General features: G+C 47.1%; 9 protein-coding genes across 9 annotated transcripts; 4 read left to right on the top strand and 5 right to left on the bottom strand.

The window, feature by feature from the left end:
• Positions 1–291: 291 nt before the first annotated feature.
• On the bottom strand, positions 292–2096 carry LY89DRAFT_689618 (uncharacterized protein). Its single transcript, XM_018215940.1, has 5 exons — positions 1753–2096; positions 1611–1685; positions 1401–1487; positions 1228–1350; positions 292–1182 (listed from the first exon to the last, which is right to left on the bottom strand). The coding sequence occupies exons 1-5, from the start codon at positions 1834–1836 to the stop codon at positions 391–393; spliced, it is 1161 nt and encodes a 386-aa protein (XP_018064694.1). The 5' UTR covers positions 1837–2096; the 3' UTR covers positions 292–390.
• Positions 2097–2181: 85 nt separating this feature from the next.
• Positions 2182–5466, top strand: LY89DRAFT_740063 (uncharacterized protein; the record flags this gene model as incomplete). The annotated part of the gene is made up of 3 exons (XM_018220543.1): positions 2182–2518; positions 2563–4664; positions 4717–5466. The coding sequence occupies 3 exons, from the start codon at positions 2182–2184 to the stop codon at positions 5464–5466; spliced, it is 3189 nt and encodes a 1062-aa protein (XP_018064693.1).
• Positions 5467–5853: 387 nt separating this feature from the next.
• On the bottom strand, positions 5854–8831 carry LY89DRAFT_689616 (uncharacterized protein). Its single transcript, XM_018215939.1, has 4 exons — positions 7990–8831; positions 7525–7942; positions 6787–7472; positions 5854–6735 (listed from the first exon to the last, which is right to left on the bottom strand). Exons 1-4 carry the CDS (start codon positions 8442–8444, stop codon positions 6333–6335), a joined length of 1962 nt encoding a protein of 653 aa, XP_018064692.1. The 5' UTR covers positions 8445–8831; the 3' UTR covers positions 5854–6332.
• A 460-nt stretch (positions 8832–9291) lies between these two features.
• On the bottom strand, positions 9292–9970 carry LY89DRAFT_675187 (uncharacterized protein; the record flags this gene model as incomplete). The annotated part of the gene is made up of 2 exons (XM_018213492.1): positions 9292–9446; positions 9559–9970. 2 exons carry the CDS (start codon positions 9968–9970, stop codon positions 9292–9294), a joined length of 567 nt encoding a protein of 188 aa, XP_018064691.1.
• A 1003-nt stretch (positions 9971–10973) lies between these two features.
• LY89DRAFT_675186 (uncharacterized protein) lies at positions 10974–12209 on the top strand (the record flags this gene model as incomplete). Its single annotated transcript, XM_018213491.1, has 3 exons — positions 10974–11046; positions 11092–11408; positions 12045–12209. The coding sequence occupies 3 exons, from the start codon at positions 10974–10976 to the stop codon at positions 12207–12209; spliced, it is 555 nt and encodes a 184-aa protein (XP_018064690.1).
• A 1610-nt stretch (positions 12210–13819) lies between these two features.
• Positions 13820–15452, bottom strand: LY89DRAFT_596607 (MFS general substrate transporter; the record flags this gene model as incomplete). The annotated part of the gene is made up of 5 exons (XM_018209931.1): positions 13820–14343; positions 14393–14823; positions 14878–14924; positions 14974–15211; positions 15265–15452. 5 exons carry the CDS (start codon positions 15450–15452, stop codon positions 13820–13822), a joined length of 1428 nt encoding a protein of 475 aa, XP_018064689.1.
• Positions 15453–16335: 883 nt separating this feature from the next.
• On the bottom strand, positions 16336–17730 carry LY89DRAFT_675184 (S-adenosyl-L-methionine-dependent methyltransferase; the record flags this gene model as incomplete). Its single annotated transcript, XM_018213490.1, has 5 exons — positions 16336–16655; positions 16705–17135; positions 17198–17321; positions 17401–17524; positions 17572–17730. 5 exons carry the CDS (start codon positions 17728–17730, stop codon positions 16336–16338), a joined length of 1158 nt encoding a protein of 385 aa, XP_018064688.1.
• A 1509-nt stretch (positions 17731–19239) lies between these two features.
• Positions 19240–20777, top strand: LY89DRAFT_723577 (uncharacterized protein). Its single transcript, XM_018218829.1, has 5 exons — positions 19240–19435; positions 19492–19882; positions 19941–20058; positions 20107–20205; positions 20275–20777. The coding sequence occupies exons 1-5, from the start codon at positions 19277–19279 to the stop codon at positions 20648–20650; spliced, it is 1143 nt and encodes a 380-aa protein (XP_018064687.1). The 5' UTR covers positions 19240–19276; the 3' UTR covers positions 20651–20777.
• Positions 20778–21302: 525 nt separating this feature from the next.
• Positions 21303–22280, top strand: LY89DRAFT_596255 (trypsin-like serine protease; the record flags this gene model as incomplete). Its single annotated transcript, XM_018209909.1, has 1 exon — positions 21303–22280. One exon carries the CDS (start codon positions 21303–21305, stop codon positions 22278–22280), a length of 978 nt encoding a protein of 325 aa, XP_018064686.1.
• Between the last annotated feature and the right edge of the window lie 135 nt (positions 22281–22415).

The raw sequence follows: 22415 nt of genomic DNA, 5'->3' as shown, positions 1-22415 counted from the left end.
TAAGTGCTGCAGGAAGTGTAAAGAATGACGGCAGCTTGAAGTTCTTTAGGTTTGTGAGACTTTGATGCTTTTTCGTCGAATGCGTTGCACACGTGGAAATCGCGACAGGGATAACAAAGAACATATTCCCACGTGATGTCAAGTATCGCAAACAGGAAGGATACTATTCTGCATCTGGAATTGAGAGAATACTTGGTGAAGGCTTTTAAGGCTTTCGTGCTTTGTTATGCTAAGAAACTATCACAGTGAAGCGGTTAGTCAGCAGCTGTAGTTGTACCCAAATGTTTACCTCCGTACTACCTTAAAGCTCACTGAATCATCCTTTTGTTCATTTAATCATACTATGCATTTATGAATCGTACAGTCTACATCTCCAAACGGAGGGTATATCTACAAACGCTTGATGATAGCACCGGCATACTCGTGTGTCTTCGCCTTTCCTCCCAAATCTCCAGTCAATGACTTTCCTTCCGCTAGGGTATCGAAGATAGCAGTCTCAATTCGTTGTGCGTGGTCTGTGAGGCCCATATGTCTCAACATCATGATTGAGCTGAGAAGAAGGGCAGTTGGGTTTGCTAGGGCTTTGCCAGCAATATCTGGTGCGGATCCGTGCACAGCCTCGAAGATTGAGCATTCATCTCCAATGTTGCCAGAGGGAGTAAGACCAAGACCACCGATAAGACCAGCGCACATGTCTGAAAGAATGTCTCCGTAAAGGTTAGGCATAACCAAGACCTTGTCGTTGTATGGAGTAGGGTCGGTAACGATCTTCAAGCATGTGTTGTCAAGAAGCTCAGCATCAAATTCGACGCTTGGGAAATCCTTGGATACACGTTCGGCGGTTCCCAAGAAAAGACCATCACTCATTTTCATGATGGTAGCCTTGTGGACAGCACGGACCTTTAGTCTTCCAACATCCTCGGCGTATTGGAATGCGAATCGGAGGACTCGCTCACTAGCTTCCCTTGTGATAAGCTTGATACTTTGGACGACACCATCTACCACAACGTGTTCGATGCCAGAGTACTCTCCTTCTGTGTTCTCTCGAATCAGGACCGTATCAACATTGTCGTATGGGGTCTTGTAGCCAGCAATAGAACGGCAGGGTCGAACGTTGGCGAAAAGGTTGAAGGTTCTACGCAGGGTCAAGTTAAGAGAGACATGGCCTTTCCCAATTGGTGTCTGCCAGAGTCAGTAAATCCTGACATAATGGAGAGCATAGCTTACAGCCAGAGGACCCTTCAAAGCTACTTTGTTCTTTTGAATGCTTTCGATTGTTTCTGAAGGAATGGTAGTCTTGCCGTCCTTCAACGTAGGAGTAACATCAACTGGTTCCCACTTAATTGGCGCCTTGACAATATGTTAGCAGAAGCAAACAAGCTGTGAATAACAAGGTCTACCTGGGCTGCCGCAAAGATGTCCTTCACGGATTGAGAGATTTCCGGTCCAATACCATCACCCTCGATCAAACTGACAGTATAGAGTCCCTAAACCGATGTCAGCTAATGTGACCGCAATAAACATCCTCCACGAGCTCAATTGAGTCCATTGCTAAGTTGTAGATAGCTATCATGGCCGACTCTGAAGACTGCAAGGAGGGATAACCGTACATCCGAACCCTTTTGCCCGTGAAACTTGGCAACTTTGTCCTTTTCTGAGAAATCGGTCGCATATTGGCGTCGAGACTGCAAAGAGAAAGATTAGTAAAAGTTATCTTCAAGTGAAATTCCAGGAACTGGCAAAAGCGCTCACTTGGACTGAAGTGGGAGCCCAGGCTCGTGCGGCTGTCCGCAGACACTGTCGGCGCGCAGGGGCGAAAGTACGAACTGCCAACATCTTGACAATTCAGCAGCCGGTATGCTTTCGCAGATAATATGCAAAAGAGTGTACGGCGGAGGTGGTGGTTCTAAGGATCAAGAGAAGGTTTTGCTGCGATAGCTAGAGGCGCGGAATCAAGAATCCTAGACTTGCTTTTTTCTAGGCGAAGTGTTTTCCCGGAAGCTCCATCGGCATTTACCGGCGACAGTTTAGAAACACATGCGATTCACTTGCTTGTGCAAGTGGAATATATACAGATTACGAGACTCGAGGATTATGTGATGGTGATGAGGTGAAGTTTTGAGGGAATCTGCTTTTGCTTATGGCCAAATCAGGAGGGATCGAAGCCACAAAAACACCAGAATGACGGATTACGAGCGTACGGTGCTGGAGCACTACCAACTGACTACGGCGTATCCAGTGGAGTGGCCTGCAGAGAAGGATAATAGTGATGCGTCCGATGAGGAGGAAGAGACGAAGCCCTCGCGGAATGGCATGATACGAAGATCGAAGTCCAGGTATTCCGCCTTGGAACGAGTTGCTAGTGACCGAAAGAGCTTCTTGCCTGGGTCGCAGAGGGGTGAAAATGGAGTGGATACTATGGTCCAGAGAGATGAGCCTGATCCTCTGGGTTCTACGGACAGTGTTGTGAGGATATTGCGGCAGATGGGTCTGCCTGTGCAAGAGGATCCACGAATAAGTATGTATGTCTCCCTAGCTTATAGCTGTTGCTAACAGCAGCAGGAAATAGATTTCTCTTGTCCTCTACTACCTTCTCTCCCGCTTTATTCCTATCTCAAGTCCATTCGACCGCTTCTACACAACAGCTCTTGGATGGCCTCGATATTCTGTCAAGGTCTATTGACCAGAAGTCGGCGTCTTTGAAAGTGCTGGTCGAGTCCAACTTCGAGCGCTTCGTACGAGCCAAGGCTACAATTGACAATGTTTATAAGGAGATGAAGTACCGTGGAGCAGAGCCGCCACCACCGTCCCCACGCAGGCCTCATTCTAGACATGCTAGCAGGAACAGCTTCAGGACGAGCAGTGGAAACCAAGCTTCCATGGCTGTGCCTATTCCAGATGCCAAGAAGAAGAATGCACTGACCAAGGAGAGCGAGTATGGTGTTCTAGGTATCAAGACGCCTCTGCTCGATGTCTCGGCGAAGGCAGAGGAAGTTTGGGGACCTGCTCTGGGAGGACGAGAGAAGGAAGACAGCCTCAAGACCATGACTGGTACCGTTGAACGCTACAAAGAGTTATACGAGGTGGGCCAAGCTATTACAGATAGTATCAAGCGGAAAGACTATGAGAGTATTGTCGAGGAGTATGCCAAAGCAAAGCGGTATGCGGACGAGGCAAAAAAGCTTGCAGAGAATCTTGGAACGACACCACCAACGGACGCTCAGATCGTGCAGATGCTGATGGCTGGACGTGTTTGGCATGACGTTGAAGAGCAATTGGAGGAGTTCAAGCGAGATGTATGGAAACGATTGACCTCCATGCAGAATGTTTCGAAGAACGATGCTGTCACTGGCAGTGCACAAGACCAGCATATGGAACTAATAGGCGTTCTACTTGAATTAGGGGTTACCGACAACCCAATCTGGGTCTGGTTGTTGAGTCGTTACGATCATCTCAAGAAGAAGATTCAAGAGACCTCGAATCGTACGATGGTTGAGATCGAGATCATGCGAAGACGTCTTGCTAATGGAGAGAGGCCAACTCCTCAAGTTATTGCTTCTCATCTGAGGTCACTTGGTCGTCAGACTGCTGAGGACAAACCAACTTCGCTTGATTCTTCCGAGGTTGTTGAGCTGTGGGAGAAGATGCACACCTTCTTAAGCGATATGCTGAGCTCTCAAGGTATTCTGGGAGAGGTCGTGGAGTTTTGGCAGACAGTGCAAAGCTTTATCGATGGTAAAGCTCAGAGAAATCTGCCAGTGGGTATCAATGGAGACTCTCGACAACATCACAGATTATCAGATCAAGGTACCCTTGACTTACAGAAGGGAACTGTTGAATTGATTGATATGCTGCGAGAAAGCATATTTTCGTTCTTCGTTGACCCACCTATCGACGACATCTCAGCTTTGTTTTCCCCTGTGCCACCAACACCCAAGACTCCGGCATCATCCACCAATGGGTACGGCAATGGGAACGGGCAGCTGACACCATCAGCTCTTCGAGATCCTCGATTCAACTATGATGCGAATAATTTGCCTCCTCCATCTCCAAAGCGAGGTGAAGCGTGGGAGAAGCATGCGTTCTGGCCACCCTGGTCCAACTCGTTGAGTGGTGTGTATTATCTAGGCAAGCTTCTCGTACTGGTAGGGACTGGAGCTAGCGAGATGGCTTCTGTTTCTCCTGTAGGTAATGGCGATGGCGCAGCTCTGGACCGCCTAAAAGCCTTTGTTGGTGAGGCTCGGGAGCGATGTGTTATTGCTATATGTGCTGCGTGGAACCAAGATGCGGCCAATATCAAAGTCCTGGAAGACTGGAGACGATCCCCTGACAAGCGAGACTTGACGAGAATGCCTTCTTACTTTGGCTCGTTCGAGAGTGCAATTCTGACAGGAATGCAGAAGATACTATACATATCCGAAGCTATGGCAAAGTCTGACTCAACCGATGTTGTATTTCCACCGCCAGCGAAGCTTTTGCAGATGGTCAGAAGTCAGTTCGTGACTACTTTGTACAAGTCCTTGAGTGGAATGGTAGAGAATGCTGAGAGGCCAGTGAAAGCGGCGGACGATGACTGGACAACGGACAACGATGGCCTTGCAAGCCCAGTAGCTATGGTCATTGCAACTAGCATTGGAGCAGGAACTGTCAATGCCAGTGACAGAGTAAGATTTTCTCTCCACTTCACACTCCTGATTTTGCTGACAATCTTATCAGAACGTCCGTATGCTTTTAACACTAAGCAATCTTTCAGCCCTCCGCGCCGAAATTGTACCAAATTTGACCATGCAATTCGAAAACGCATTCGCCGTCAAACTCACTGAAGAAACAAAGACCATTAAAGACGTTCTCGGACAAATCGACGCTCGTCTCTTCCAATCATATACCCGCCCCTCAGTCGAGACCCTCAAGACCACCATCCGCAACGGCATCGCCTCCCCAGAATGGTCTCCCAGCTCGAACGAAAAGCCCCAAGAAGTTCGCCCATACGTCTACTCATCCCTCCTCTCTCTCGTCTTAGTCCACACCCAGGTCTCAACCACAGCCTCTTCTTTAACCTCTCAAGTCCTCTCTTACCTCCTGGAACAAGCCTCCCGCGAACTCCTCGAAGCATTCAAAATCCGCTCCAAATACACTTTATCCGAATTAATGCAAGCAACATTGGACGTAGAATTCGTTGCTCAAACCCTAAGTCAATACACCACGGACAGAGCGAGCGACATGCAAAGCAAGATCTACCAGGAATTAGACGCGAAGACGGATAATGAAGCGAGGACGAGGCTGCAGAGCGAATTGCCGGAGATGAGAGCCGTGTTGAAGAGGTTGAGGGAGGGAAGCAGGAGTGAGTTTGCTTGTTTCAAGAAAGTGAGGGTCAGGGAGAGGAATCCGGCTGCCGGACAGGGACAAGGGACGAGAGAGAGTTCTGCTTCGGGTGGGCAGGCACCGAATGGAGGGCAGATGATCTGAAGTGCTGTATGAGATGTAGATTTTGACGAGCTTGGGGAAGCGACATGGTGGAATGAATTCAAACAAACTTGTCCTTGACGAAGAGTTTGCTTTTTGATATATGTTCCTGCTACGCTACCGCTTGTTGATACACGTATAGCCTTATTGACTCATGCCCATCTCGGGATCCAAGACCCAAAAGATTCAAAACATCGAAAGGTATTGAATAAGCCAATCGGGACTATCTACTACTGGGGGGCCAAGGAATCCATTTCCGTTCTCCCACAAGCCAGACTAATTTTACGCATGTACTCGATTTAGGAATTCTTGGTGGCCCCATTACACACTGTCGAGTGCAAGATAACAAACCGTTACACCGAAATTTGATTTATAGAATTTATACAGGTAGTTGTCATGACTTCAGAAAGGGAGGACGAGGTGTCAAGACGATAAGCGAGCATTCACTCACAGTCCTGAATATCACACAGACAATGGTATGATAACGAGGCCTTCATACAGTACAAGAACGACTATTGATACAGCAATAACGAACGAAAGCACTGAGTGCGTTCATGACCCCTTTCCTCCAACCGTAACACCCCGAGTGTGCAAATTTTCCATCTTTTACCGAACAGTCCTTGTTCATCCCATCTAACTCCAGTCTTTGATTTATGGTACCATTTTCGGTTCAACTTCATTCCATCATTGACCAGAACCAAAATCGGTTTAGACGCCTTTCTTTTTTTGTCCATCCCATACCCTGTTATTTTCATGATCTTTTCCCATCCATTTCTATCCCATGTCCATTCCGTTCCGTTCCATTCTACATTCTCCCTTATCATACAACATCATTTTAGGCCACCCTATCTTCCTTTCGCACAACCAGATTAAAATTGCCCAAGCCCCGAACTAGCGAATCCCTGGCTAATATCAAGCGGCCATGGCCACCCTTCCAATATCTCTGGCGGCAACTGCAAATTATGGCCTGCCATCACATTCATGGAAGCCGTCATCGCAGCTGTACTCACGTTTGAAAAATCGTACGGATTCGGTGGTGTTTGAAAGGCATCTTGAAGACTGGGATCAATGTTGGGATTTGGCTCGACATTGACCATCCCTGCGGGGTGAAAGTTGTTGTTGAGCAGGAGCTGGGACTGCGTATGGTCGTTTCGGCGTTGGGTGTTCATGTAATTGTCTATGTTTGCTAGTTGTGCTCGAAGACGGGAGGCAGCGCCGACGGTTCGACTAATTCCTGTTTCAAGGTTGGAGAGGAGGTCTACCATTTGTAGTCTGGGATCTCGTTAACATTTAACGATCTTAATAGTTCACTGTAAAACTTACAGCACAACTCTAATTTGATGGTAGGAGGGTTCTGAGATGGGACCTTCGATTGCGGAGCCAAGGATAGCACCAATGCCTGCCACATGGTGCAACAGTGGAGAAGAGATAGCCCGCAAGAATTCAATGGGAATTTTGTTGAAGCTTTCAACAAGATCTCGAGCAATAGCACATTTCTCGTCTACTGTCGCATCCTTGGAGGTGAACAGTACCATGCGAACAAGTTGAAGCGTAGCAGTAATATTGGCGGCCTGAAAACTGAATTTGTCTTCAAGGCCACCTTGGCCATGCGAGAGGTTCAGTCTTGTCTCTTTGAACCGCGGAGGCAACTCTTCATACATGGACATGACCTTGTTCAACACATCGCTTTGCTGAGGAGTCTCTCGATTAAAGAGAGCTGGTGGAGAGAACTGGTTTCGAACGGGTCGTCGACGGTGAAAATCGTCCATCGCATGCTCAAGGATTCGATACAGCTCAGTGCAAAAGTTCAAACCGTGAAGCCAACAGATGGTATTGCCAGCAACTTGAGGAGAAGGTACGAGACTGTTAGGAGGATGATACCCTGCATCTGTGAAAAATTCATCGTCAATCTCGCTAGGATACTGAACATGAGATTGTGCTTCTCGGCAACGAATAATATTACCCCATACGATGGACGAGTACACTTCTAGAGTATACATTGACCAGAACTACAGCTCGTCAGTGCTTGAGTCTCCAGTGTTGGGAAATACTGGAGCTTACCAGGCGTCTTCGTAATTCCGACTCAATTAAACCGATGTCTTGGGGCCAATTCTTCTCATCATGTAAGCTGTCCATCGATACCAGACTGTGATACATGCCTAGGTACTGATGCATAATGTCGATCTTACCAACTTGGATACCATAAAGAGCCATGAGAGCACATGTTCGCATCCAATCCAAACCTTTCATTGCACTCAAGTCCTGTGGCATGGCCTCCTTGACAGCTGCGAAGAATACTTCCGAAGGCGGATGGTGGAAGTGTCCAGGCTCCCACTGACCAGGGAAAAGAGCACCATCCCTGGCTCTTGCTGATGCCAAAGCACAGATAGCCATTGTGTCTGCGAAGAAGGAATGGTCTGTCAAATAGTCTCGAGACGCAACTTTCCTCTTCATGTTTGGGGAGTGAAACAGTGGAAATCTGTATGATTAGAATTTTGCGGCTCTCGGAGATTTGTGGTATCTTACATGGGATACACAACTTCGAAATACACATCCACCAGGTTTTGGATTTTGGTCTCATTCTCAATCACCAGTGTCTTCCATCGCTCGGGAATCGAAAACCGGTCCACCACATTGAAGAACCCATTCCCCTGAATCCCATGGGTCAGCTCCAATAGCATTCGTGCATCACTCTCTCCATCTCTGGAAGAGTTTCCATTCTCACTGGCTGCTCTTGTGCTTCCGCTCTTGATACCTCTCTTCTTGGCTGGCCTCAAGTACGTGCAAGGGACATCGAAGTCATCGCAGTTCTGGCAGCGTGTCGGATCTTCGTCGCTCGGTTTGCATCTAATGCTCCGCTTGTGGCAAAAGTCGCAAGCCCTCGAGATCCTTCTCAACTTTCTGGGCGGCGGTACGGCTTGAGGTTGGTGGTTGGTAGGCGCTAGAGGTGGTGGATGCCCCTGAAAGGAAACGTGATTCATGTTTTGTTCTCAATGATCGGTTGACAGGTAAAACGGCAATATGCAGTCCTTCGTCTGAATGCTGATATCGATATCAAGATCAAGATCCGCGCTCAGTAGAATTCTTGCTGATCTCTTGCTTCCATTGGATACACGGCTCGAGATATTATACACCCGTAATGATGGTTGATGCGTGACGCACTGTCTCCACAAACAGTGTCATAGGGTGTAGTTGATTTCCCTTCCTGGGTCCGCGTCGAGGTGACTTTCAGTTGCGCTAGGCAATTTGACACAGAGGGCGTTTTTGGCGTACGTATTAATTAAGTGTAACGTAAACGTGAAGATGGAATGTTGATGTTAAGAATTACGAGTGGTAAAACTCGAATTTTGCTTAGAAGTCAAGCTACGTCAATCACATAAGGAGAATTAGGGAAGGGTCGAGGCCGAGAACCCGAGCCAATGACGGCATTGAGTCGACCAGTGCCGACATCTAGAACAGTCTTTCACGTGATCAATGGTCATGTGCACTAACCACAACTTACCTAGGTAATTGTCAAGCCATTGCTCTCAACTTCAAGATCTATCTACGGCCTTCTTATGAAACAACAAGGTGTCTCCAAATCGTGATTTTCATTCTTCTCTCCATTCCTTGTTACATGTTGTCCTTTGCTGCTTGACACTTAGCGGCAAATTGGAGCACATACCCATCGACTACTCAAGGTTCTGTTCAGTCTTATTTATGGCCTAGATCTGTTTCGATTGTATCATGCTTTTTCTTTCCCTGCGTAAAACATCTCCCCTCTTGTACTTCCGCGCAAACGCACCTTCTACCTAGGTATGTACTGTACAATTCGTTTTGCTTCACTTCTCAGTATCTCGGATCCGATAAGTACGGAACTGGGGAAGGGACACATCCCTTCTGCGTCCAAATCACAGTGCGCGGCACACAAGATAACCCCGCGATTGAATACGTTCTCCAACTCTCAGGGTATACCGGACAAGTTCCCGTACTAGCTGCAGCCTCTGTCATAGTCATAGTCATCGTCGACTTATAACATATCGACCCTAGATATCAAAGAATAAGCTTCCAGTCTTTTTACCCCTTGGGACAGAGAAACTAGGAGAGTGCGCTTACCATCAACAATCATCAAATCCACAGGAGCACACCCCATCCCATAATCCGGATAACTTTCATCACTCGCATCAGTCTCCCCCCGAAACAGCACATTAATCTGCTCCGTCTCTTCATCCTCACAAAACAGCGCTGTATCCCCCACAAACGCACTATTACTCCACACCAAGTACCCATTTCCGTCGATCGTAAACTGCGTGCTAATCGCCTCCGCCGGAGAAGATGCTTGGAATGCCATCCAGGTAACGCCGTCGGTTGTAGAGAGAAATCGACCGTCGGAGGTGGAGAGTTGGCCATTGGTTATGGTGAAGCTGGCGGTGCTGTAGGAGCATGTTGTGTTGCTGATTGGGGAGGTGGGGGTTAGGTAGGTGTTGGTGTTGGTGTTGGTGTTGGTGTTGGATTGGCGTTTGTGCATTCTGGGGATGATGGGCATTATCTGAAGGATTATCGAGGAGGTAGGAAAAGGTGGTGAGATCATTCGTGCTGATGTGGCGATGAGGGTGAAAGCGCTGACGCTGGGGCTGGGATTCGCGACGAGTATTGGTGATTGGGTGGAAGATGTTGGGATAGACGGTAATTTAGGTTGTGAACTTGGATATGTTTCCTGGGGAAGGGTCTCAAGCTGTGTTGGGGACGTTGGAGGTGAGTCTGAGAGCGGGACAAGGGCTGGAAGCTGTGAACTTGAAGGGGTCACTTGAGATAGGATTTCAAGTTGTGTCGAGGACGTCGTAGAAGATGTCGTAGGCGATACGGGTACTGGAGGCTCTGAGCTTGAAGACGTCACTTGAGGTGGGATTTCGAAGTGTGTCGAGGATACTGTAGGAGAATTTGTTGTCAGACCTGAGGCCTGAAGCTGCGAGCTTGTGGTTGAAGATGGCGCATCGGATATATGAAGCGGTGTAGACTTTGTCGACGAACTTATTGGGCTAGTTGCTTGCTGTTGTGCGGTCGAAGACTCCAGTGTCAAGGCCTCGCTGATCAATAGGGAAACACCTTGCGCCGTTGTTGACGTATATATGGGAGAACTGCTCAATCGTTGATCAGGCACCGTTGTCGACCCTGGAATAGATGGCGACAAAACGCTCGTTGAGGAAGATGGGCTCAAACCTGGATTTGGAACAGACGTTACTTCTGGAACAAAGGACCACAAGGCGCTTGTTGGCGTATACTCGGAAGATGTCCTCAAGTCTAGGACTAGTAGGTTGGACGACGATATGGCGCTTGGGGAGGCTTGCTCAGAAGATATGCTCAAGCTTAGGGTTGGCACAGCTGTCGACCCTAGAGTAGTTGATGACAAGACAAAAGCCGCTGGAGATGAGGACTGAATTGAGGAACGGCTTGACAATAGCGAACTAGAAGAGCTGCTGGACGAAAGAAGACTCAAATAATTAGTTGATAAGCCCGGAGTCGTATTAGAAATGCTGGTCGACAACGAATTCGGGGATGTACTTAAGTCTGACACAGTTGCAGAGCCTAGAATGGGTGCTGGCGGTGAGGCTTGAGTTTCGGAAATGCTTGATAATAATGAAGTATAAGAGCTGATTGATGAAAGCAGATTTGAGGAGCTAGTTGATGAGACGAGAATCGAGTTAGAAATGCTAGTTGACACCGAGCTCGCCGATATGCTTTGGCTAGGCGTTTGGCTGGTTGTGGAGTCTAGAATGGATGACGACAGAACCACAGGTGCTGAAGATGAGGTGCGGGTCAAGGAAATGCTTGATAGAGAGGAAATCAAGCTAACAGAGCTAGTTGATGAGAGCAGAAGTAGGGAGCTGCTTGATGAAATGGAGACTGAAGAGCTATCTGAGGACGAACGGGATAAGAGAGTGATCGTGGTTGTAATTTGGCTCGTTGTTTGTCTCGCTATCTGACTAGAACTTTGACTGGTGACTTGACTGGAAATATGGCTGGAGCTTGGGCTGGGAGTAAGATTCGGATAATTCGAACCTGATGAACTTGATGAAGTTTGACTTGTAACTTGGCTGGAACTCTGGCTGGTGGCAAGACTTGGATTACTCAAACTTGATAAACCTGATGAACTGGTGGTTCTTTGGCCAGGAGTGAAACTCGTCCTGTTCGAATTTGATGGATTCAAATCGGAAAGTGATTGCGATTGTGACTGTGATGATGATGATGTTGTTGAGGGATTCGAGGCGGTTGAAAGTTTCGTAGCAGTGCTAGAGGAATTTGAATTTTGAGATGAAGATGGACAAGATTGAAATATTGGAGTGCCAGTGCATAGCATCGTTATAGGTGTAGGCGTGCAAGATTCTTTAGTTGCCTACTGTTGAGTCAGTATGGACTTTTGGCATAACCTTAGGAGCAGAAATAGGGATCCAAATAGATAAGATTGCATTTTGCGTAGCATTTTTGACATCTCCGAGCAGCTCCCGAAGAGCTCGGCCCCGAATATCAAGGGGAAATAAGGGCTATTTTAACGTACTGCACATGAAGTCGTTGTGACCGTAGGAATACAGGAAGGCGTGTAGAATCGGGGCACGCAAGCCGGGCTGGAAGAGGAGCTTGACGAACTTAAAGCTGAGGGAGTGATTGATAAGACGGAAGCCGAATTAGAAGGGCGTCGTGACGTTGACGAAGGCGTATTTGGCGCGGGAATTGGGGTACTGTTTGGTCCGCCTGCTGCAGCTGTATGACAACCCGCTGGTAAGCCAAAAATATCACATATTATTCCTTGGCAACTGGTCAGTGTGGCGAAAACGGACATCACCAGGATTGGAACTCGAGTTAGAGTTGCAAAGAGCCACATTGTTGCTAAAGGAGAGACGCAAAAGTGCAATGATGCGAGAGGATGACTTCGATCAATAAAGGGAGACGGGGCAACTTTAGAGATGATAGTACCACATTAGAACGAGCAGTGGAAAGAAATTGAAATCCAAAGTGGCCACCAGTGTGGGACAATCCCATGTCTCGCACACGAATACGAGACCCCAAAGTGAGAGACGGCAAGAGTACGGGAGGAGAGGAATGCCCCCAGGAAACGAGCGGCTCGAGACTTTCCTCAATATGACACAGAAAAAGCCTGGATAACTCCAAAATTCGCCATTTTTTCAGGGGTTCTTCTCGGATATGGATCACATATTTAGTGTATATAGAGCAGATAGCAGTAGAGTAGAGGAATGGCAAGGAGTGAGCAGATACCGGATCTAGCAAAAGGCGTTTAAACACTTCACTAGAGCTTGAACAGACTCGACGATTGAATCTCTACAAAAGTCTCGGGGTCACTTTAGAATGTTAAGAAGCTTGGTAGAGGCTTCATTCTATTGATATCAAGACTTAAACGGGCACTTAGTAGCATTGGATTTTGTATCAGTAGACAACTGTCAGATGGTTAATACTCGTGCGAATAAAAGTGCCGAAAGGAGAAGGACAAGGAGAAGGAGAAAGACAAAAAGCTGTACAAGAGAGGGGAGATATTACTTTGAAACTTGAAGCAAGGCCCAGCCCTAAGATCGAGGTCTTGGATCCCTGTCAATTTCCCTTTTCCAGCCATTCAAGAAATTCCTGAGCGGCTCATTTCGTAGGATGCCGGGTACCCGGTTACTAAAGACCTGACTGCAGAATCCACGAAGTTTTTCCCAACGCTAAAGAAAGACATCTCTGCTTGATGAGAAGTTTTTGTCCTGTAGAGTGGTGCCAGTGATTTTGTCTTGTTTCTATGTCATATAATAGAGCCTTGTTTACTTATGAAATGAAAATGAACGCCAATTCAGCTAATTGGGATACTCAGAAGGCTGAGTATCTGCCAATCATTTCAGAAAACTGAAAGGGGTTTGCAAGATGTCAAGAGGCGTTCTTACCAAGTATGTGGGCGAAACATCAGTGTCTTGGACCCTTCTTTCGGTAATTTTCTCTAGCTAGATCTCTCAACTTAAACCCTGCGAAGAATGACGGCAACGCTGGGAATGTGGTTGAGATATTTGCGGGAACGAAATCTAATCAGATCGTCAAAACGAATCTGCGGTGATGCTGTTGACTCCTTCTCGTCCAATGATCGAGTTGGCTTTGTCACGATTTCCCTCCCTTACTTTGCACTCCTTAGCAACAAGGCCGAGGCTCTGCCAAGGAGCTGAGGGGGGACTTGTGATATCATTCAGAGATTAGAAAGGGCTTAAATCCCCGACTTCGTTGGGAATTTGTAATCAAAGAAACCTCGATTAAAAATTCTTTTTCAGTCATATTTTTATACAAAAATTAGAGCTAGAAACCAGGACGTATAATTCGTCTTTAAATAGGAACTAAGGCTCTAGTCAGTAGCAAACTTTACACTTCCTGAGAACTCTCTCAATATCTTCCCCCAGAACTGCAACACAACAATAAACCCAAAAGCCGCTGCCACAATACTTGCTTGTATGCCCAACGCATTCCTTGTCCCCATCGCCGTGATCCACGGAATCTCATAGTACGTGATAATAAATCCTCCAACTGTTCGTCCAAAGTTGATCCAAGCGGCAACTTCACCCGAAGCTTCCGGATACGCGTCTAGAAGATACGAATTGATGCCCGTCGTGCATATTATGATACCGTAGACGAAGAGCCCCCAGGTCACGGCCATCACCATGTAGTGCCAGTGGTTCTCGAGTGTGAAACCCAGCAGCACGATGCCGAGGACCATGAGGGGAGTTGCGAACCAAAGAGGTAGAAGACGTGCTTCTGGCTCGAGATTGCCGTTATTGCGTTTGCGATAGATGCGTGCGGAGAAGTCGAAGACGAAATGGCCAGTGATCTCGCCGAGGACTGTTGCTACAATTGGAGCAAAGAAATAAAGTGCTGAGAAAGTTGTCAGTCATTTTGGCAATCGAATGGTGATTGATATTACCTGATGCTTCAGAGTTGAAGTGATATAACTCATGCAAAAAGACCCCAGTAGTGGCATTGAGTCCAATCACCCACCCAAAAGTAAAGACATAATACAGCGTTACCAGAATTACAGGAACTTTGGTAATCGCAATTGCGGGTCTGCTCATAGCTTGCAAGAACGTGTTTCTTTGATGACGGCTATGCCATTGCTCAACACCAATGAGTCTGAGCAGTCTCGACTTTCGTTTCGGTTGCTGGTCTTGAGGAATTTTTCGGTCGTAGTATGTTTCATCCATGATGCCGACTATGAGAATGAGAGCCACTGCCCAAAGGATAGTGAGCACCCAGTATGCCCAAGGCCAAGTCGATTTCCACGTTATGAAGGACGCGACGAAAGGTCCTAGGTAAGGAGAGACGACGATGAAGCAGGACCAGATATTGATTTTTCGACTAATCTTTCAGTCAGCTTGGTGCATGAGTTTCCGTCTTTTATACAAGACTTACGGATGCTCATGAGCAAAAAATATATCCTTGATAAACATCAAGCCGCCCTACACGCCATTTAGCAACTACAATGCTACTCCTATGATTTCAACTTACGGCTTGAGCAACGGTAGAGAAGAAGCCATGCAGAATCCTTGCCGCCTCAAAGCTCTCCAACGTCGTAGCAGCAGCCGACCATGCAGCAGTCAAAAGCGCTACAATTGAGAACCAGAACAATACTGGAAGTCTCCCGAAGTATGCCGATAAAGCAACAACAAAAATCCCTCCTGCGCCCAGCATGAAAAGGTTTCCGACTAGAGCATGATTGACGATATTCTCTGGAACGCCGAAGGTTCTACGTCAAAGGTTAGACAAGACTTTTCACTGGAAAATAGACAGGAAACATACGCAGGCTGCACCAAATTCGTGATCGCTCCAGTACTGGATCCATAATCCGGCAAAAAAGCAGTAACAGCGATTACAAACAAGAAGGCATGCTTCTTCAACACACTCCAATTCAATGGATCATTTGGGTCGCTACTTGGTTGCGGGACGAGGACAGTCGAGCCATCGTGGTGCATTTTCAGATCTGCCATTGGAGAAGAAGGATTTGCTTCGTCGAACGACTTGTTGCTTGTGATATTGAAGTCTTTCTCTCCATCTCTGGTGAGGTCTTCTCCATTGGAAGACATGATTCCGGTACCTGTGCCGGAGGTGTTAGAGGGAAGAAAATGGAGACGAGTTCCACAGGAAAAACAATCGCATAGCAAGAAAATAAGAAGGGACGAAAAATGTAGCTAACCTTGCATCTTAAACAGCCTGCACGAACTGTTCACTTTCCACGTCTGGGCCGCGTGCTATTGTCGCAGCAGAAGTCCAGCAGCCAGTCTATGAACCAATAATTAAAGTGCCAATACGTTGCAATCAACTTCGCAAGAAAGTCCACAAATCAAAATATAGTAAGCAAAATCAAAGGACCTGTATCAACAACAAGAAACAGAAAGGAGCAAGTTTCGAACATGATCTGAAGTCTCAAAAGTTCTCTCGCTCCGAAACAGGGTAGCGAGGACGTACAGAACGAACGAAAGCATTCATCCTTCAATCTTCCGAATGCAGCTTACACGTCCGATGTATTGAGCATGGGGAAGCGGGACGAAGTGATCCCGGTACTTCCTGGAATGTGATGCCGATGCGGGGAGGGGGCACGGTGAACATGGGTATGGTACAAGGTAATTGCTGGTTGGGGGTCGAAACGCGAATGCGGGATGCAGCTAGTGGGTTGGTGGTGAACTTGTGAGGTAGGGTCGTAGATCCTGGCAGTAGTGCTGACGAAGAAAGCTTGTTTGATAATTATTTCCTTTCGAAGATGAATATTTGGAATAAGTATACCGACGGCGGATAGAAAGTAAGATCTTACTTTAAGTGAGAGAACGGGAATTTATCTCTATCGCACTGTGCCTGTTTTACGTGCAATGAATTCTAGTCTTTCAACATCGCCTCGATCACAGCTTCAGACCCACCACCATCAAAGCTCCAGATCTTCACAATCTCAAGTCCAACGCTGTCCAAGAGAGTCCGCCATTGTCTTTCAGTTCTTTCCATAGCATTAAAATATGCCATCATGGTAAAGTCCAGCATCGTAGGATGGAGTTCTGCTCCAGTATTAGGCAGAACTTGATCATTGATCAGAAGTCTCGAATAGCCTTTCTTCATTGCCTTGACCGTATTTCCCAAGAATTTCTGGCAGTTCTCATCCGACCAGTCGTGACAGATGGCTCGAAACATGTAAAACTTGGCATCTGAAACGACTCAGCTCCAGCAACTCAAGAATAGTAAACAAAAACCTACCATGAATTGGCTGCGGTGTAAAGAAGTCATACTCGATTTTCTCAATACCTTCCAAAGGATCCGAATTCCCAGCAATAGTCTCTGGCAAGTCCATCAAGATTAATCTCCCAGGTATCTCAGGACATCGTTCCTGAAACAACTTCAAGTCATGACCTAAATTTCCACCAATGTCCACGAGCGTCACAGAATGCTTAGAGACATCGAGGTCTCCAACTTGCGTAGAGACGGGGAAATAATCGAGCCATCTCGGTTGCCCGTCTTTCCGTCCTTTCATGTAATCAAGGAAATCTTTGTGCAGCGAGGGATGTGTTCTGAGGAAAGACCATAGGTCTTGGCCAAGAGCGTACTCGAATAAGAGCTTATCGCTTTCGAAACCTGCCTCGTTGTAGTAGGCTACAAGCTTATCGAAGGTTGGGACGATTGTGTCAAATCTAACGTCTCAAGTAAGTGATGCAACTCTGGTTGTAATGCGGGGCAGAGAGTCTCCACTGACAGATACCTCATTCCTCCACTCCAAGTTGGAGTAGCAAGAGCTTCTGTCGTTGGATTGGATTCGTAGTGTTCCTCGCCAATCTCGTCACATATATCCATTGCAACGAGGACTCTCATCACCCGGACTAGCCAGTGACCAGGTTAGCACTCACTCGAAACTTCATCTCAGCCCTCAAAGAGTTCTTGGTCCGATTAAATTGTTACCTGTCAAAAGATGATCTGCTCCAGACTTCTGCGCAAGCTCAGCAGCAGTCATCGTCTTTCCTTCGACGAGAGCATGGGGCAAACCCATCTCGACAGCCAATCGAACAACAGCACATTGTACTGGCTAACGACTCTTGTCAACGAGCCGATCTCTTGCTGTGATAAACTCACCTGATAAGAGACTCTTCTCAAACGATCTACGGGAGACTCAGCAATGCGATTCAAGTTTCGAATAGCTCGCAACAGCTTGAGATTGTCCCTCGTCTTTCCCGACGAAAAGTCCTCGGCAGCTGCCTGCACCTCGCGTGCTAAGTCAAGGATGTTAGCCATTTTGGACGACTTGTGAAACAATATAATGAAGACGAATGAACGAATTGTATCTTTCGGTCAGGGTATTGCAACTTGACAGACGTCCCAAAGATCTTGTGATGGCTGCTGCTGTGTTACCCCCGGCTTCGGCTTCCCTGTTATCTCCCACGTCAATTCAATTCGGTCACTAGACGAATCTGACGAAGCTATTGCCAAATGATTCCAGACGGACGCACGCTATGGATGCTTCGCCAAAAACCCCAGATGATGTGAGGTCGAGGCGAGCGAGAAAAGCTTTCCGGAGCAGGGTAGCTTCCTCATTGCATATCCGGCAGCAAGGATTGTTGGGTTTGGTCCGTTCTCATCACCTGCGCAAATCCTTGCAAGAAACCTGCTGAAGAGAACGTCAACGTCTCGATACCTGCAATGCCCGAAACATGAACAACCAAGGTGACACGACATTCCACGAATGAAATCGGGACTCATGCACCATGACACTTCGCTTTGCAGCAACATGATTGGCGTAGCATGGTTTGTTGACACTGCCAGCATTATTTTGAAGCAAGTCGAGGCTGCTTCACTTTGGCAATCCCAGGAGTGAGGATTGCCTATGGGATGCTAGCTTCTAGAAGGGGCCTCGAAAGTGTAACGATATCTGAAGAATACTGATCAGTGACTAGTTGCTCGCACGGATGCGAGAAGCTATTCTCCGGCACATCACATTGTTTTAGCAGGGAAGACAATCCCACGAACCCAATGCGCTCTCATTCTGGGTTGAAATTAAACTTTAATTCCGCAGCTTTTGCCAACGGGTGGTCCTGTCTTGGGGTATTCCGTACCCCAAATATGGATATACCCGTCAATGTGTCAGTCTCGTTTGTCTCACAGAGTTTCCAAGAGAGTTCTGCTTTGGCCAAAAGAAAGAGTATTTTGCGTTAGTTGGCAGTGACGCGTTCCCTATGAAGTACCCATGCAAGATATTAAGTTCAGAAGGATCCAGTCCAGGTAATGATTCCAAGCCAACGGGATGGGTTATTGGGCTCTAACCAGTATAAAAGCACTCTCATCGTTAGCGACCCCTTGATGTGGCGTTTCTAGAGTATCCACGATGTCACCTCAAGAAAACAGATGAAGCTCCCCGGAACATCATGCATGTTTGACAAGGAAGAGAATGGTGTTCGGAGAATAGGGCATGATACATCGCATACCATGTCACATGTTTTTCGTTGATTCCTGCGTTCGTTGTGCTCTGTCACTACAGGACCCTGTAGCCTACAATGCAAACGATTTCGTTCTATCCTGATTGAGAGAACAGAATGGAGAAATGGCGAAGGACCGCGGCACCTGCCATGTTTGTCCCCGGCTTTGGAAGGAAATGTATCCAGTGATGCAGAGGCACAGTACATGCCCATAGCCGTCTACCTTAAGACCAGTACTCTCAAGCAGAGCTTGCTGTATCCTTGGAGCTGGTGATTCGCAAGTGTCTTTGAAAGACTGATCTATAATACGGTGTGGATCACCGTCTGAACTCTGGAGGCAGTGATCAACGGATTTTGTTCATTTGAAAATGCTCTCTCCCCATGTCTCAGGTCTTGGGCCGGCAGTGCTTGCTACGACATGGTCTGAATTCGCTGCTGGTACAGTGTTGATGAGCATGAGAATTTATGTCAACGCATTTATCATTCGGAGGTGGTCTGCGGACTTCTGGTGGGCTCTAATCACATACGTAAGTCGAAAGGTCACACTGGCTTCCGACCTCTGCAATATCTAACGCAAAACTAGATTTGCTCAGTATTGGCAACCATATTTCTGACTATCTCTGTTGAATTCGGACTTGGGTCTCATCTCACAGACTTGCTGGCGCTGGACTCAGAGTTGATTGTACGGAACCAGTTCCATCAATGGATATTCACCACATTCGCCATTGTTTCTATTGCACTTGGAAAACTTGCAATCATTGCTCTGATATTGCAAATAGAAGGCACCTCCACTACAGCACATAAACGGAAGTGGGTCTTGTGGGCATTTGTGGCAAGTAATGTTATTGTGAACATTATCATCATTCCAATCGTCTGGACGCAATGCAGTCCAACGGCAAAGATGTGGGATAACTCTCTCGAAGGTGACTGTAATGGACGAGAAAGGAACAAGCTGTATGGCTTTTTTCAAGGCAGTAAGAAACAAATTCTGGATGCACTCGATGAACTGCAGTGTAGCTAACTCAGAGATAGGTTTCGGAGCGTTCTTGGATGTTGCACTTGCAATATATCCCGTCATCATATTTTGGAACCTGAAACTTCGATTGCATATCAAGATTGGATTGATGGTTTTGTTTGGATTCGGAATAATGTAAGTCTGGCAACTTTCCAGACGAAGGAGAATTACTGACTCTCGAAGGGCTTCTGTCTGTGCTGTCGTGAAGACTGTCGAATTAAGTACTCTTACTGCCACCTCGGACTTAACCTTCGAGCTTGCAAATCTTAATATATGGGCATCGTGAGTTCTTGTCCCATCATCTTTTTGTCCCGGCTGTGTAGAAGCAATGTGCTGACTGAGACTTTCAAGGACTGAAATGTGGGTTGTATTCATTGTGGGCTGCATTCCTACCACGCGACCGCTTTTCGTGAAGGTTCTCGATGTAGTAGTCAGTTCTGGCAATCGAACGTTCAGAACAGGACGCGGTTATACTGAACAAGATAACTCGAACACAAACACCTCTCGATCTCGAGCGTACTCGGAAAGTCGAAAAAATCCTTCCAAGATTACTACAATTGTAAGCAAGAACGAAAGCGAGGAGAATATCCTGCCAGGTCAGGAGGGAATTATGATGACGAGGGACATTCGTGTACAGTACCAGCGGAATGATCCCGAAGCAGGTAGCTTTGACAAAGCAAGCAAGGATCCTGACAATTGGAAGACTCGATTCGATGATCAGGTCTGAATCAAGGGTACAAGACAACAACGCGCAAGAGGAGTTCATATAATTGGGTTGGAGGGAAGACAAAGAACCTGAGAATGGTTGACGATAGGCTTCGATGTAAAATAAAACGCAATCTGAGTCTTGCGTAACAGAAATCTATCTGATACTTCAGAAGATGAACTGTCGGCTTCCTTTGCAAAACCATGTTTTGAACACCTGCTTTGGCTCAGACGCGAGAAATAGGATGCTCAGAATTTAGCAGTGCACGTGATCACGTGGTGCTATTCGAAGTAGCGTGTTTGCCTGAAAAGACCTACTCAAGTCAACCCTTTCTTTTCTTTTGAATTCCACAAAATTCACGTCGGCCTAGGATTCTGTGTCATCTGGACGACGGTCCACACCATATCTTAAGAGCCCTAAAGCCTCCCTAGAATTCAAAATTCGGGAGCATCTTTTTAGGGTCAACGCGTTCGGGGTGCAACCAGCAGGTGCTGTTATCATGGCCGGAGCATTTATGGAAACTGCCATTGTCATCGAAGACTCCTCTGAACCAGATATGGACGATGTCGAACATGTACCTGTGTCGTCTACCGTGTCCAAGACAGCACACGAGCAGAGTCGACGAGCAGGCCAACCGCGTCTGCCTCGGGTACGCAAATCAGGGCTTCGAAGTATGGTTTCGCGCACAAGTATTCCAGATGGATTCCCATCGGTGGAGGTGGAAGTTGGTAACTCTTCCAAGAGGAGTACAACAAGCATACCATCCGGTAACAACACATTTCTTCCGCCTCCGCCATTCACATTTCCTCCACAACCTTTCAGCCAAATCAAAATCGTGCCCTCTAATTCAATGAGACAATCTGGTCTAAAGGCAACTGAAATTGCTCTTCTCCGCAAGAAGCAAGAGCGATTAACATCCACAGAAACAACTACTCTTGACGCTCTGAGCACTTTGCCGAATCAAGCCAATCTCCAGAATGCTCTATCTGCGACCCTAATCTTCGCTCAGTACGAAGCTGGGACAGCGGTGTGCATTGACAGAGCAGGCTGGCTCTTAACCTGTGCACACTGCTTCGGCGATGACGGTCAAGAATACAAGAAATTGAACAAGAAGAAATGGCTGCTGTTCCACAACGGTCTAGCAGTGCAAGCTGAGTGCAAAGTCTGGGATCCTAAGCGCGATTTAGCTCTGCTTCAGATAATAGCCATCGAGTCAGACAAAGCAGAGTCTGACACCCTGACAACCTTCCCATTCGTCAATTTATCCACGAGTGTCCCAAGACCAAGAATGCCTATCTTTTGTATCGGACAACCTGGTAGTGATGATCTGGAGTCAGCGTCTGCGCGAAAGACGAACTACAACCTCATGGAAGTATCAGAAGGCAAATTTCTCGGCATGGTGCCAAATGCCGACCCCCAAGACAATTCAGAGATCGGCACTTTGAAGCATGACGCTTGGACGTATTGGGGACACTCTGGTGCTCCTCTCCTGTCTGCAAAAGATGGTACTCTGATCGGTCTACACTCATCGTGGGATGACCAGAGTGCAACTCGACATGGGGTACCACAAGTGGCAATTCAAGAGTTTCTTCAGAAGGAAGTCCCGGCTGCGATGAGATCCCACATGTCGATTGATCTAGGTGGCGATTGAGCAAGTCGTGGGACTTTGGCATTTGTCTTTGGCTACTGGTGTTGTTTCTCTGGATTTGGTGCTTCAGATACCGCAACTACGCTCCCATTCATGATTCATGGAAGTTTATATTATCAGATACCATATCATGAATTT

The sequence above is a fragment of the Mollisia scopiformis genome (genome assembly GCF_001500285.1).
Source record: "Mollisia scopiformis unplaced genomic scaffold LY89scaffold_26, whole genome shotgun sequence".
Classification (NCBI taxonomy): Eukaryota; Fungi; Ascomycota; class Leotiomycetes; order Helotiales; family Mollisiaceae; genus Mollisia; species Mollisia scopiformis.
The sequence above is the reverse complement of the archived record's forward strand: the minus strand, read 5'-3'. Positions and strand labels throughout refer to the sequence as shown.

Bases quoted from the DNA above. Each gene is read 5' to 3' on its own strand.
- LY89DRAFT_689618 (XM_018215940.1), bottom strand. From the start codon at position 1,836: ATGTTGGCAGTTCGTACTTTCGCCCCTGCGCGCCGACAGTGTCTGCGG. The intron at 1,488-1,610 runs GTACGGTTATCC...ACATCGGTTTAG, and splicing joins ACGGGCAAAAGGGTTCGGAT to GGACTCTATACTGTCAGTTT. The intron at 1,351-1,400 runs GTAGACCTTGTT...CATATTGTCAAG, and splicing joins ACATCTTTGCGGCAGCCCAG to GCGCCAATTAAGTGGGAACC.
- LY89DRAFT_689616 (XM_018215939.1), bottom strand. From the start codon at position 8,444: ATGAATCACGTTTCCTTTCAGGGGCATCCACCACCTCTAGCGCCTACC. The intron at 7,473-7,524 runs GTAAGCTCCAGT...GACGAGCTGTAG, and splicing joins CGGAATTACGAAGACGCCTG to TTCTGGTCAATGTATACTCT. The intron at 6,736-6,786 runs GTAAGTTTTACA...ACGAGATCCCAG, and splicing joins CATCAAATTAGAGTTGTGCT to ACTACAAATGGTAGACCTCC.
- LY89DRAFT_723577 (XM_018218829.1), top strand. From the start codon at position 19,277: ATGCTCTCTCCCCATGTCTCAGGTCTTGGGCCGGCAGTGCTTGCTACG. The intron at 19,436-19,491 runs GTAAGTCGAAAG...ACGCAAAACTAG, and splicing joins GGTGGGCTCTAATCACATAC to ATTTGCTCAGTATTGGCAAC. The intron at 20,059-20,106 runs GTAAGTCTGGCA...TGACTCTCGAAG, and splicing joins TTGTTTGGATTCGGAATAAT to GGCTTCTGTCTGTGCTGTCG.